The sequence below is a fragment of the Lissotriton helveticus genome, chromosome 5_1 (genome assembly GCF_964261635.1).
Source record: "Lissotriton helveticus chromosome 5_1, aLisHel1.1, whole genome shotgun sequence".
Classification (NCBI taxonomy): domain Eukaryota; kingdom Metazoa; phylum Chordata; class Amphibia; order Caudata; family Salamandridae; genus Lissotriton; species Lissotriton helveticus.
Genome location: NC_136065.1, coordinates 191515160 through 191529683, shown reverse-complemented (window position 1 = coordinate 191529683; position 14524 = coordinate 191515160). Strand labels below are relative to the sequence as shown.

General features: G+C 43.3%; 1 protein-coding gene across 4 annotated transcripts in view; it reads right to left on the bottom strand.

Annotated features, from left to right (window-relative positions):
• The window catches only part of ASTN2 (astrotactin 2), a 2754112-nt gene that overhangs the window by 757672 nt on the left and 1981916 nt on the right, over nt 1-14524 (bottom strand). For all 4 annotated transcript variants that reach the window (XM_078641978.1, XM_078641979.1, XM_078641981.1 and 1 more), the window contains one exon: nt 13626-13814. In XM_078641978.1, the coding sequence (XP_078498104.1) occupies nt 13626-13814 (189 nt within the window). The remainder of the gene's footprint in view (nt 1-13625; nt 13815-14524) is intronic.

The following is a 14524-nucleotide window of genomic DNA, read 5'->3' as shown; positions in this document are numbered from 1 at the left end:
ATTGAGTCCCCGCCTCAGTGGGCGTGTCCACAACATGTGGAATTCTGGTTCTTGTGGTGCATAGTCAATTCCCCAGTGGGTTACAAGCCGCTTTCACAAGTGTTCAACCATATTATCCCAAGTGGGTTGCAGAGCCTCATTCTTTCAAGCACCAGCATATTGTCCCTTCAATAAACAGGTACTAACCTTCCAGTAGTGGGCTCTTCCTTAGCAGGCACTTGATGTTTGGATGTTTAAGCGGTTCGGCCTGGATCGCGGAAGGAGCCCTGCTGTGTTGCAGACCTGCTGCGGTGTCACTCGGCTCCGCGGCGTTGGTACTGGAAGCTGTTTATTGAAGGGACAATATGCTGGTGCTTGAAAGAATGAGGCTCTGCAACCCACTTGGGATAATATGGTTGAACACTTGTGAAAGCGGCTTGTAACCCACTGGGGAATTGACTATGCACCACAAGAACCAGAATTCCACATGTTGTGGACACGCCCACTGAGGCGGGGACTCAATCGCTAAGGTGCTTTAAAAATACATGACCGCTTCCGCAATACCAAAGCCCGCAGCCCATGATTAAGTGCAGGTGTGCACGAAACGCGTCGGGGATGAAGCAGGATGATTACAGCGTGAGCAGCGATCTTACAGCATGCAGTACCTTCATTAAAGATTTCACAGATACTAACCTTCCAGTAGTGGGCTCTTCCTTAGCAGGCACTTGATGTTTGGATGTTTAAGCGGTTCGGCCTGGATCGCGGAAGGAGCCCTGCTGTGTTGCAGACCTGCTGCGGTGTCACTCGGCTCCGCGGCGTTGGTACTGGAAGCTGTTTATTGAAGGGACAATATGCTGGTGCTTGAAAGAATGAGGCTCTGCAACCCACTTGGGATAATATGGTTGAACACTTGTGAAAGCGGCTTGTAACCCACTGGGGAATTGACTATGCACCACAAGAACCAGAATTCCACATGTTGTGGACACGCCCACTGAGGCGGGGACTCAATCGCTAAGGTGCTTTAAAAATACATGACCGCTTCCGCAATACCAAAGCCCGCAGCCCATGATTAAGTGCAGGTGTGCACGAAACGCGTCGGGGATGAAGCAGGATGATTACAGCGTGAGCAGCGATCTTACAGCATGCAGTACCTTCATTAAAGATTTCACAGATACTAACCTTCCAGTAGTGGGCTCTTCCTTAGCAGGCACTTGATGTTTGGATGTTTAAGCGGTTCGGCCTGGATCGCGGAAGGAGCCCTGCTGTGTTGCAGACCTGCTGCGGTGTCACTCGGCTCCGCGGCGTTGGTACTGGAAGCTGTTTATTGAAGGGACAATATGCTGGTGCTTGAAAGAATGAGGCTCTGCAACCCACTTGGGATAATATGGTTGAACACTTGTGAAAGCGGCTTGTAACCCACTGGGGAATTGACTATGCACCACAAGAACCAGAATTCCACATGTTGTGGACACGCCCACTGAGGCGGGGACTCAATCGCTAAGGTGCTTTAAAAATACATGACCGCTTCCGCAATACCAAAGCCCGCAGCCCATGATTAAGTGCAGGTGTGCACGAAACGCGTCGGGGATGAAGCAGGATGATTACAGCGTGAGCAGCGATCTTACAGCATGCAGTACCTTCATTAAAGATTTCACAGATACTAACCTTCCAGTAGTGGGCTCTTCCTTAGCAGGCACTTGATGTTTGGATGTTTAAGCGGTTCGGCCTGGATCGCGGAAGGAGCCCTGCTGTGTTGCAGACCTGCTGCGGTGTCACTCGGCTCCGCGGCGTTGGTACTGGAAGCTGTTTATTGAAGGGACAATATGCTGGTGCTTGAAAGAATGAGGCTCTGCAACCCACTTGGGATAATATGGTTGAACACTTGTGAAAGCGGCTTGTAACCCACTGGGGAATTGACTATGCACCACAAGAACCAGAATTCCACATGTTGTGGACACGCCCACTGAGGCGGGGACTCAATCGCTAAGGTGCTTTAAAAATACATGACCGCTTCCGCAATACCAAAGCCCGCAGCCCATGATTAAGTGCAGGTGTGCACGAAACGCGTCGGGGATGAAGCAGGATGATTACAGCGTGAGCAGCGATCTTACAGCATGCAGTACCTTCATTAAAGATTTCACAGATACTAACCTTCCAGTAGTGGGCTCTTCCTTAGCAGGCACTTGATGTTTGGATGTTTAAGCGGTTCGGCCTGGATCGCGGAAGGAGCCCTGCTGTGTTGCAGACCTGCTGCGGTGTCACTCGGCTCCGCGGCGTTGGTACTGGAAGCTGTTTATTGAAGGGACAATATGCTGGTGCTTGAAAGAATGAGGCTCTGCAACCCACTTGGGATAATATGGTTGAACACTTGTGAAAGCGGCTTGTAACCCACTGGGGAATTGACTATGCACCACAAGAACCAGAATTCCACATGTTGTGGACACGCCCACTGAGGCGGGGACTCAATCGCTAAGGTGCTTTAAAAATACATGACCGCTTCCGCAATACCAAAGCCCGCAGCCCATGATTAAGTGCAGGTGTGCACGAAACGCGTCGGGGATGAAGCAGGATGATTACAGCGTGAGCAGCGATCTTACAGCATGCAGTACCTTCATTAAAGATTTCACAGATACTAACCTTCCAGTAGTGGGCTCTTCCTTAGCAGGCACTTGATGTTTGGATGTTTAAGCGGTTCGGCCTGGATCGCGGAAGGAGCCCTGCTGTGTTGCAGACCTGCTGCGGTGTCACTCGGCTCCGCGGCGTTGGTACTGGAAGCTGTTTATTGAAGGGACAATATGCTGGTGCTTGAAAGAATGAGGCTCTGCAACCCACTTGGGATAATATGGTTGAACACTTGTGAAAGCGGCTTGTAACCCACTGGGGAATTGACTATGCACCACAAGAACCAGAATTCCACATGTTGTGGACACGCCCACTGAGGCGGGGACTCAATCGCTAAGGTGCTTTAAAAATACATGACCGCTTCCGCAATACCAAAGCCCGCAGCCCATGATTAAGTGCAGGTGTGCACGAAACGCGTCGGGGATGAAGCAGGATGATTACAGCGTGAGCAGCGATCTTACAGCATGCAGTACCTTCATTAAAGATTTCACAGATACTAACCTTCCAGTAGTGGGCTCTTCCTTAGCAGGCACTTGATGTTTGGATGTTTAAGCGGTTCGGCCTGGATCGCGGAAGGAGCCCTGCTGTGTTGCAGACCTGCTGCGGTGTCACTCGGCTCCGCGGCGTTGGTACTGGAAGCTGTTTATTGAAGGGACAATATGCTGGTGCTTGAAAGAATGAGGCTCTGCAACCCACTTGGGATAATATGGTTGAACACTTGTGAAAGCGGCTTGTAACCCACTGGGGAATTGACTATGCACCACAAGAACCAGAATTCCACATGTTGTGGACACGCCCACTGAGGCGGGGACTCAATCGCTAAGGTGCTTTAAAAATACATGACCGCTTCCGCAATACCAAAGCCCGCAGCCCATGATTAAGTGCAGGTGTGCACGAAACGCGTCGGGGATGAAGCAGGATGATTACAGCGTGAGCAGCGATCTTACAGCATGCAGTACCTTCATTAAAGATTTCACAGATACTAACCTTCCAGTAGTGGGCTCTTCCTTAGCAGGCACTTGATGTTTGGATATATATATATATATATACACACACAATCCAGCCTCTACAGAATCATCAAAAGAATCTCCCACAGAAGAAGGCACGGACTCGAGGTAGTCAGGATTCGGCATCTATTTATTTTTCTGAGTCACCCTCAATCCCAGAGGTAAGAGAGACGCGTTTCGGCTTACTGGAAGCCTTTATTAAAATATATATATACCAGCGAATACTTCCAGCACTTCCTTTCAGCGAACATGGAATCAATGGACCACCAGGCAGCTTGAAATGACAGGTACGTTTTTATTTTTCCTTTTCTCTCACTCCTAGCATGACGCGTTTCGGGCAACGAGTGCCCTTGATCACATGGTGAGCCTGCGGTACGTCATTGTTTTTTATACATTTGTTTTTTTCTTTGTGTTATACCACGTGACAGTAAACAGTGAAAAAACACTCATGGAACACTTGCATTATGAGGCTTTTTGCTCTGAAACCAAAGCTCTTTTGAAATTAATACAGGATGTATTTAAATATTGCCTGATGTATGCAACTACACAAAAAGAAGTTCTAAAATATTTGTTGACATACTATGTACAAATTACGCCATTGTGCAAATACCGCTATTGACATGTGCAAATACCGCAATATATGGTCACTACCAGACCCTGTATCTAAGTCTTGAGGCGTATTTCATGTGCAATTTACATATCTAGCAATCACAACCCACACTGTAGATACTCTGTGCAAATTACAGCATAAATGCTGGGAGAATGTGCAAAATATACAACAACACTGTGCAAGTTCCTCAATATATCCATATTTGAAACATCTTGATCCAAGAGTATATTCTTCTGCAAATCACGCAAAAAGAACTTGTGCAAAATATGCAGACACATGTGCAAATTACAGCTTAAATGCAAAAATAATGTGCAAATTATGCTAGAATGAGTCCAAAATTACTGCCTAAATGCAGAGATGTTTTGAGATATATTCAAACAATATAGTTGATTTTCTCATTGTATATCCGAGAAAACCTCCTTTTTAGTATCTACAACACTTAATGCTTACGGTTCACAGTCAAAGAGAATATTTTCTCAATGATGTAAAATTCATGCATTCGCTTTTAAAAAAGCCCCAAGTCATACACATTCTTATTTTCATGATCATGAAATATGGTTCCAAATGAGTGTACAGTCTCTAGTGCAAATTATATGTGCAAAAAATAGATCCCCATAAAAAACAATTAAAAAAAAGTTTACAAAACCGAGGCAGATCGGACAGGTATAAATTTTTTTAACTCTCCACGTCCCAGCGGTTTTTCTCTCTTATAGCAACTTGGAGAACCTACTACCCACATGCCTGTGGGGATCGGTGTGTTATGTACAAACCCTCCTAAATATGTTCATTTTGACATTATGATAGTAGTCATGCTAATTATTGATCTGTAAGAAAGTATGCATGTCTTCTTTATTATTAAGACCATTTGGAAATGTACTATCTAAGTCTAAGATGTATTTAGTTTCCAGATGTCTTAATAATTTTTCTCTGTTGCCACCTCTCCGTGGCACAGGGACTGAATCGATAACAAAATAAGATAAGCAGTTGATATCTTTACTGTGTACTTCTTTAAAGTGCCGGATCGCAATTAATAATGGCTCGGAGATGTTGTAATATCCTCACGTGCACCTGGAGCTTGGTACTTCCCACATACCTCAGCCCACAGGTGCATGTGAGAACATATACCGCAACATCTGTGCGGCAATTATAGTTGCCCTTGATGTCTAACTGATTCTCTCTAAATGGAGTAGTGTATTTTGTTGTGTTTACTCCAAATTTACATGCACGACAGGTTATGCATTTTTAAAAGCTGTTTCTTGGTTTCAACCAAGATCCTGTGTGCTCTAGCCAGGACTGTTCCTTGAGAGTTGATTCCCCATTGATTGAGGTTTCCTGAACGTGATCGTAAGTTTCTCTGGCAGTCTGTTACTGAGGACATTGTCTGTCAAGATAATAGGCCAGTTCTTATTAATTATGGCTCTGATTTTTCGTTCTTGACGACTAAATGTTGTGATGAGCCTAGGTGGGCCTTCCGTTAAACTATCCAATTCTACTTCTTCTATCTCTCGTGGCAATAATGACACTCTAGGTCTCTTACTAGCTTTCAGTACTGCTTCTGCTAACACTTTGTTTGTATAGCCTCTTTTCCTCAATCTAGTTAGGGCTTCATTTTGGCATTTATTAAAATCTTCCGGTGTACTGCAGATGCATTTCAATAATAAAATCTCACCATAAGGGATGCTGCCAATTAAGTGTTTAGGATGTGCACTAGTTGCGTGAAGTGTTGCATTTCCTGCAGTTGGTTTTCTGAAAGCAGTTGTAGCCAGTTGTTATCATTGACATAAATGAAGACATCTAAGAATTCAATTGTTGTTGGACTGATATGTGAGGCAAAATGTAAGGTAAAACAGTTGTCATTAATTCTTTTATATATATATAAAATACACACATATATATATATATATATATATATATATATGTATATATTTATATATATTCAGCTCTTTGGGGATTGTCCAACAGGTTAGGCAGCACTCGACACAGTAGAGCTTACCCCATCGCTATATTGGTACAGCAAACACTCCATCCGGCAATTAAAACCAAGGACCGCAGCCCTGACGTGTTTCAAATGCCTTTCTTTATCAGAGGGATAATTGCAGTCCATTGATCGCATTCGCGGCATCACCTCGCGCTTTTACCCCTATTGTGAATCCTGATTGGATGGCTCTGAATGAGTCCTCACATTGGTTACTGGGAGATGAAGTCAGAAAATGTCCTTAATGGTAGCGCTCAGTTCTGATGCATATTTCTAGGCTCTCCATGAGTAAATATCTTACCTTATTGACCCACAACTCCTTAACTCAACCCCCTAACCCATAAAAATACCTTTGCCACCCAAATAACCTTATCCACCCTAAACCCTAAAAATACCCTTGCTACCTAAAAACACCTAACCACCCTAAACCCCCAAAATACCTTTGCCACCCACAATACCCTTACCCACCCTACACACTAAAATAACCATTGCCAGCCAAATAACCACACCCACCGAAACCCTAAAAATACCCTTGCTAGTCAAATACCCTTACCCACTCTAAAACCTAGAAATACCCTTGCCAGCCAAAAAATACGATCCACCCTAAACCCTAAAAATGCCCCTGCCACTCAAATACCCTTACCCACCCTAAACTATGAAAATACCCTTGCTACCCATAAACCTCTACCCACCCTAAACCCTAAAGTTACCCTTGCCACCCAAATACCCTTACCCACCCTAAACCCTGAAAATACCCATGATGCCCATAAAGCCCTACCCACCTTAAATTCTAAAAATACCCTTTCCACCCAAAAACCCTTACCCATCCTAAACCGTAAAAATACACTTGTCACCCAATATCCTCACCCACCCCTAAACCCTGAAAATATGCTTGCCCTATAGCTACATCTATATATCTATATATGCATATATATCATACACTTACCTGTGAAATAATTACATTTTCATTGTAAAGGCATGTGTGGTAAAGGCATATGAGTCGTAAACATTTATTTGGTTAAGATATGCGTGGTAAAGACGAATGCGTTGTAATTGACGTGTGGTAAAGGTTATTCGAGGTAAAGACTGCATTGTTAATGCTGTTTCACTGTGGGGTCACTTGCCAGCTATGAATATCCATGCTGAAACTGAACAAACTTAGCAGGTTTAAAACAAGCATTGGCTAATCCAGTAAGTCTGGCATAAATGAGTCAATGCAGGTAAATACAATATTCACAAATGCTTTGTGCATGTATTTATCACATTTAAGCTTACCCATTTAACTAAATCAATGCTGATACAAATTCGTAGAATAAAAGGACTTCTTTCTGTACAGACCACATATAGGAGATTAAAAAAATGTAATGAAACAAAAAGGCGAATGATTGACTGTACATTTTAGATATAACATAGACCCTAATGCAGTCCAGTGGAAGCACGGAATTAACTTACTAAAAGTCAATAGCATGAAGTGTGGGAGAAATAAATTGTGTTTAGGGTGGGACCCAAAGCCCACTCTGTATATTTTGAAGAAATGGTGACAATAGGTGTGCAGACTTGTTAAGCAAGACCTAAAAAGGAGGCACAGGACTCTAAATAACAGTTGTCCAGACGCATGGGGCAAATTATCATGACCATATTTATGGCCAAGGTTTTGACTGACAGTTATTCGGTAAATCCTAAATTTAAATAACTTGAAACGTTTTAAACTAGATTTCTTGACTGCGGTCCTGCAGTTTTGCACACCTCAACAACATCTGGACATAGAATTTTAAAATACGATAATTGGAAAGAGTTCTAAAATGAAGGAAGTTAAAACAGCAGTAGGGATGAGAACATTTTTAATTACACCCGCGTAGATGGGTAAATTCGGGATACATTGCTTTTCGTGAAGAAGTATGATGTTCACTGAATTTGTCAGAACTCTGCATATGTTAATGCACACACTCCCTGCAGCCAGATTGTCTGCCCCTATATACAGGACATCAGGCTGTAACGCCTTGTCCTCATCTGAGAGGAGCCTGGAAATGCAATGACAGCTGTTGTTTCACCACCCCATGAAGCCTGACTGAGGGCTTCTGTGGAGGTGTAAAGCAGGGGTGTGGGGCCACCAGGAAAAGTGGTACATAGCTCCAGCTCCTGATCAAGGGTCTGATTTAGAATTTTGTGAATGGTTTTCTCCAACACAAACGTGACAGACAACGACAACCCGTCCGCATTATAACAAGTGCCCTTCGCCAAACTCTTAGTCATGCACCGAGTGCTGTAAAGGACAGTTTTTGCTATTGCATAAAGCCCATTTTTCAGTTTTATTAAAAAAAAATCTTCATATTTAGTAAAATTGGTAAATTCTATTTTAAAACAAATGCATGAAATGTTGAGCCATTAGTCTTCGCAACTTCACATTAAGCAAATATGGCAATTTAAAAACAAAAAACAAAAAAATAAATGGAATTGTGAGCCCACGGACTTTAACTTCTCACAGCAGGGGGGAAAAATACACGCCTGAAATAATTGTATGGTCCCTTCGAGGTCGGAAATGCCTGAGTCTGAAGTCATCTGGCAATTCAGAAGGGATTCAGACTGCAATGTGAAACTGAAATGGCAAATTGCTTTAATGAATACATTTGTATTTGTCTCTTTTAACCTGTCATTCTCTTTCCACAACATAAGTTTGTGATGACAGATCTCCCAAGCAGTGAGATGAAAATTCCTGACCTATTGAAAGTATTGTAATGTGTGTCCTTCAAGTGCACATTTAATTTATTTCTCTCGATGGGCCTTTTGTGCTCTTTCTATCCTTACCGCTGAGAATAAGTCGTGCAGTGTCATCGGCCCCAGTGTCATTTATGAATGAGCCTCAAGAGGTGCAAAGTAAATGCTAAAGAGCTGAGTCACAAAGTTTAGTTTATGAGCACAAATGGACAAACAAAACAGTGTACCTTGCGCCTGCACAGATCGGTTTATGACTGCACCGTCACAATTCCACATCGAAATTTACTGACTCACAAAACAGAAGCAAATTATTCCCCTTTGCATACCCTGGCACAAGCCAACAATTTAACTACTTCAAGGTGCAAGAAGCAACAATCTTTTTCAATATTTCCTGTCATTAAAAAAAAACTTCCACCTTTGCTGCTATGGGCTCTGTTAGGGCAGGGACACATCTTTTATTATTCACATGATTGTATCAGAACAAAGCCCCCTACTGTGTGTGAACATTACTCAGTGCAAAATAGTCACTTAGTTGCAACTCACATTTCCGTGGCTGTTTTTTGTACCATGTACAATTTATATATAGTTCAGATCTTGTAAATATGGCCAGACATGAGCATTTGGTAGTCAGACAATAACTTTATAGTGAAGTCTCGACTAAATAATCTTTACTTTTGAAAACGAGTGCATGCGATTGTATTGTATTATAAATGTAAATGCATTTAAATAGGGCTTACTAACCCTGATTAGGCGTCAAAGTGCTTTTTCGGCGAGTAGCACGCTACTCAGGAAACCATAGATGAATAGTGGTGAATTAGTATAGTGAAATATTAAGTAATTTGAGCGGTGGATATGTTAATCTGTCATTTGGATTGAGAAGGATCGTGGACGGATAGATAGTTCTGCAGTAACACAACTAAAAAAATCAATAAATAAATCCCTACATGACTATGTTTAACTATCTGAACTTCTGAAGTTTGCCATTGTGAAGACAGAAGTGTGATACCTTCTACAAATGAGCACAACACCACATGAATGTGGCAAGTGAGCAGAGGTAGAAGTAAGAGGAAAAAATGCCTGTACTGCAAAATCGTCCACCCTCAATTATAAAACACACCCTTCTGGTCTTTTGTGCGAGTTCAAGACATATTTTGAATTTGCAGAACCCAGACTTGCTAAACCCTTCCTGCAAACTCCACAGCCTGCCTCAGTATGTCTGCTTACACTAATAATCTGTTTTGTTAGGCTTTTAGGGCCTCATTTATGAAGGCCTTGCGCCGCCGGTACGTCACTTTTTCCCATTTTAAAAGTGACGCACCGGCGGCGAAAGGCCTTCATAAATAAGGCCTTTAAGGTTTTTCTCCTTGTGCTACAGGATTAGTCAACTTCACTTTTTATGGCTTTTTAGCCAAGCTTATTAAGTATCCTTCTGTGCCTGACCATAACAGTGTAGGGTTTTTTTAATCCCTATAATCGATGCATTTTAAGGCTACTGTAGCTAAATCTATCATTGGCACATCTTACTTTCTGTAGCCTTCAAGTTAATGAAGAGCAAGGTCCAACCTAAAGGAAACATTCCCTTCTGGAAATGAAGAACCAATGTGTGATCTTGGGCAGTGCTTTGGCAATCCATAAAGCTGTTGTATACTCATGGGCTGAGGGCCCAGGAAGGACTGGTACGCAAGGCATCCTGGAAAGGCACACGTCATTGTTTTTGAGAAGTGTGTGTTATTCTTCTCGGGGGCATTTTGTGTCATCGTTTCTGAAACGAGTGCTTTAAAGTCTTCTAGGAGCACACAATAGAACCCTCCATGCAGGTGCATCCTTTTTCCCCGTAATTTAGTACAGCGTTAACTTGGCCAGAGGGCTTTACCAGAGAACCAGATGGTGCACATTTTTAGGCATGGGATTTTAAGTGATTTGCCCAGAATCACAGGATGTAAAGCTGATCTGGAATTCGTACCTGGTTTTCCAATTCCAATTCCAAAGTCTGAGGCTGTAGCTGAAGGTCACCTCTCCTTTCTGTTGGGGCCCATAATTCATTGCGGATTTGAAGAATATATTTTGCTTGTTCTGCAGCACTATGCTCCATTGACTGCCAGAAACCTTTGACTTGCTACCGCTTTTATCAAACAGGCGGCCTCGGTTTTGAAAAGTTGCAAGGGATGTGCAAACAGATATTTTTGGACCCAGACTTTCTGGCACTGGCAGCTCTTTGGACATCACTCAGTGTCTTCAAGCCAGGAGACTACACAGAACATAGATGTTTGCAGTTTCCTTTGGCAGTTCTTTGGCACCTGGACTGGGGGATGGCCTGAGCAGTGCCAATGTGAGCAGATGATGCCCACATTTATCTATGGCTCAGGAAACTGATATCTGCTAAAATCCAGTTTTCATTGAATATTTGCATTGGGACCGTGGTGCCAGGACATGCAATTACACTGAAAAAAGTCTGGAAAATAAGATTATTTTTTATACTAATCTTTTCTTCGAAGATAACTATTTCAAAACCAGAGCAACTCTGTGGACCAATTTCTTTCTGCAAATTTCATTTTTTAAATTTCATTACAGTTAAAACCAAGATTGTACGCCTGTGTGAACTCAACTGTGAAGCAGGCATTGCTAACACCATTACAATTAAAGATTACAGTAACTCAAATCTGTCATTAAAAGTATGCTAATTCCTAATTGCACGTTTAGGCAATACTTTCCGTTGGAGCATGAGCTTTACAGAGTCCTAAAGATTCCTCTGGTAGCCCCCGAGCAGAAAGACGCATATTCCACCCCTTGCATTCCGCATACAATACAAGGGACAGTCATAGGCCATTTCCGTAAACCTGATTGCACTTCATAAAAAATAGTGTTTTAGCAAGTCTATCTTGTGCCCCAAGAAAAGCAAGGAGAATGATTCTGCTGCCCCAAGTTTGGTAGTAAAGACAGCCATAATTGGGGTGCAAAGAGCCCCTCACATCCCTGAACTGCTGACATGGCACCCATTCCACTAAAACTACCTGCACCCACGGTTGAATGAAAACTCTTAACCAGAAACAAGGATGGAGCAATGCATGCCTGCAAGGTCCAGCACAGCATGGACATGGATGGAGTGGTTTAACCCTCTTTGGTGTATGATATGGGCCAATCAGAATGGTATGCTGGAGGTTCAGGCGGCAAGAAAGGTGACGTTTTCCACCTCTCCTCTCTTGGGGGGAGGAAGCTCGGGCAAGACACAGCCTTATGATTACATTTACCCCCCTCGAGTTTAAACCCGGAAGAAGCTGGTGACGTAGTTACCATGAATTGATCGCATTAGGATGCAGAATGGGTGAACAATTGAAACCTATAACTCTCCGTCTCAGCAGGTTTTTGGAGGGGAGCCAGAGGTGAGTGAGAAAAAGCGAACAGTGACACGGATAAGTGACTTTGCTTTGTTTTTGTGGAAGACAAGAGATAAACAGACCACAGTGACCAACAGGAATGAACAGCATCTGCATCCCTGACACTTCCGGTTATTGACATGAATACTTTATTATGGCAATACCAATGAGGCTTCAGATGAAGTCAAGTACTTTTTGCAAACTATTCAGAATGAACGATTTCACAAATTCATACTTCACTGCATTACTAGTGGGTTCTATACATTTTAAATCTTACGTTTTGTATTTGCATGGCCAGAATTTGTGTGTACTGTGTGCATACCTGAAAGGCGCATCCTGAGATGCTGTATGAACACTCCTTTTGCTCATCGCTTGTTTTTGAGGAAGATCTACATGATAAACCCCTCAATGTCTACCAATAGTAAGTTAGATATGAGATGGGTCAAGTTCACCTTTGTGAGGGTTGTATGGCTGAACCACACAGGTGTTAACCATACCTGCCTCAATAACATGGTCTGAACAATGAATGTGCCTTTACAACGCATTCCATTACCACACAAGTCATTACACTGACTTAACTTAAGGAGAGCGCTGGAGTTGGGAATGTATAATTTACTATTCCAACTCCAGTCTGCGCCACAGTAAGGAAAGCGTCCAACATCAATCCAATAACACATTGCTTAAGGCAAGTCATTGTAACGACTTGAGTGGCAAAGGAATGCATTGTAAAGATACATTTGGCGTTGGGACCAAGCGGTTAAGTGTATTTCGAGCCGCAGTGTAAAGGCTGTTTCCCCTTTGTGAGCAGGAGCAATGGTTGGAGGTTCCTGTATATTGCCTGTGCCTTCACACCTCACTAAAGTCAGTTGTGTGACTGAATAAATATCTTTCACAGCCGCACCGTCACACCCCTACACCATCTGCCCCAACCTCCATCTCCTCCCTCTGGGGTATCACAGCTGTGGCTCTCAGTTCAAAGTAAATCATTTTTTTCAATTTTCCCTATACATTCAATACTATTTACATAGTTTCTTTCTTCATGTACAAAGGCAAAAATAATGTAATATTTCAGGCAAGAATTGTGGTACTAGCACACATTTATTGTCATGCCCTTAAATGTGAAAATAGTGCACTTCACTACTTTCAGGTACACAAAGAACTCCTTATTCACACTATTCACCTTTGTGGGCCTACATGATTCTCTCGACTTGGGCTCCAGATTAGGTTTTGACACTGCCAGAGGAAACATGCAAGCCCAAGTCAACTATATGCCAAACATCCAGCAAAAAGACCCACACAAAATTCAGTGGCACAGGAAGGATGGCAGACCTTGGAAAGCTTACCTGAAGGACATCTGGAAAACTTGTCCTTGGTTGACCTGCTGCGTCCTGTTGTTGTAGCCGTGCAGCATTTCCCCGAATAGGGTATTGTTGAGCTTGGAGTCTGGCTTTAGGCACTTGGGGCCCTCGCAGATATCAGACAGCATGAGGCAGGACTTGCCATCTGGGGCCAGCTTGTACTCTTCTACACAGCTAGGAAACACACAAAAAGACAGCTCATCACTCATTGGACACCAAACACATCTGATTGACAATGATAAGGAATGCATTGCAAGTGGGTTATAAACTAGAATGTCACAGAGAAGACTAACAGACTATGGTATCTGTTCTTGAAGGTCAGAAGTTGAAGTGGACTCTAAATATATGAGCTGATCTATGGGAATTGTACGAAAGTGGGTTGCAATGCAGTGACTTCTGGCAAAGTATTTGAAGGTACAGGGCAGCTTCCTCTTCATGACTGTACGGATTATTGGCCTTATTTGGATGTCAGCGGTCGGACCTCAGACCACTGTCGAGGCGGTCTGGAGGCTGCCCGACATGCAGTCAGTGGGTCGACCGCCGGATTTTGATGAGACTGCCGTGCTGGCAGTCAGAAAGTGCTCCTTAACACAGTGGCTTGTGCTGTGGCCCAGGAAAAGAGCTGCAGCACAAGCCGCAGTGTAAAAGAGCACTGTGTTCATATCCATGCACCATGTGCCATACACTATTTGGTGAATGGGACACAGTGCATGAATGTGAGTGGGGGCACTACGTGTGTCCCTGGGCCACTATGCAGTGACCCACAAGGGACAAGGCCCCTGTCTGGGGCCTCTAAAGTCCCTTTCCTACAGCCTTTTCCTGATGGTCTGACCGCCATGAAAAGGCTGTCGGAAAGGGACATCGTAATCCAGATGGCGGTGCCT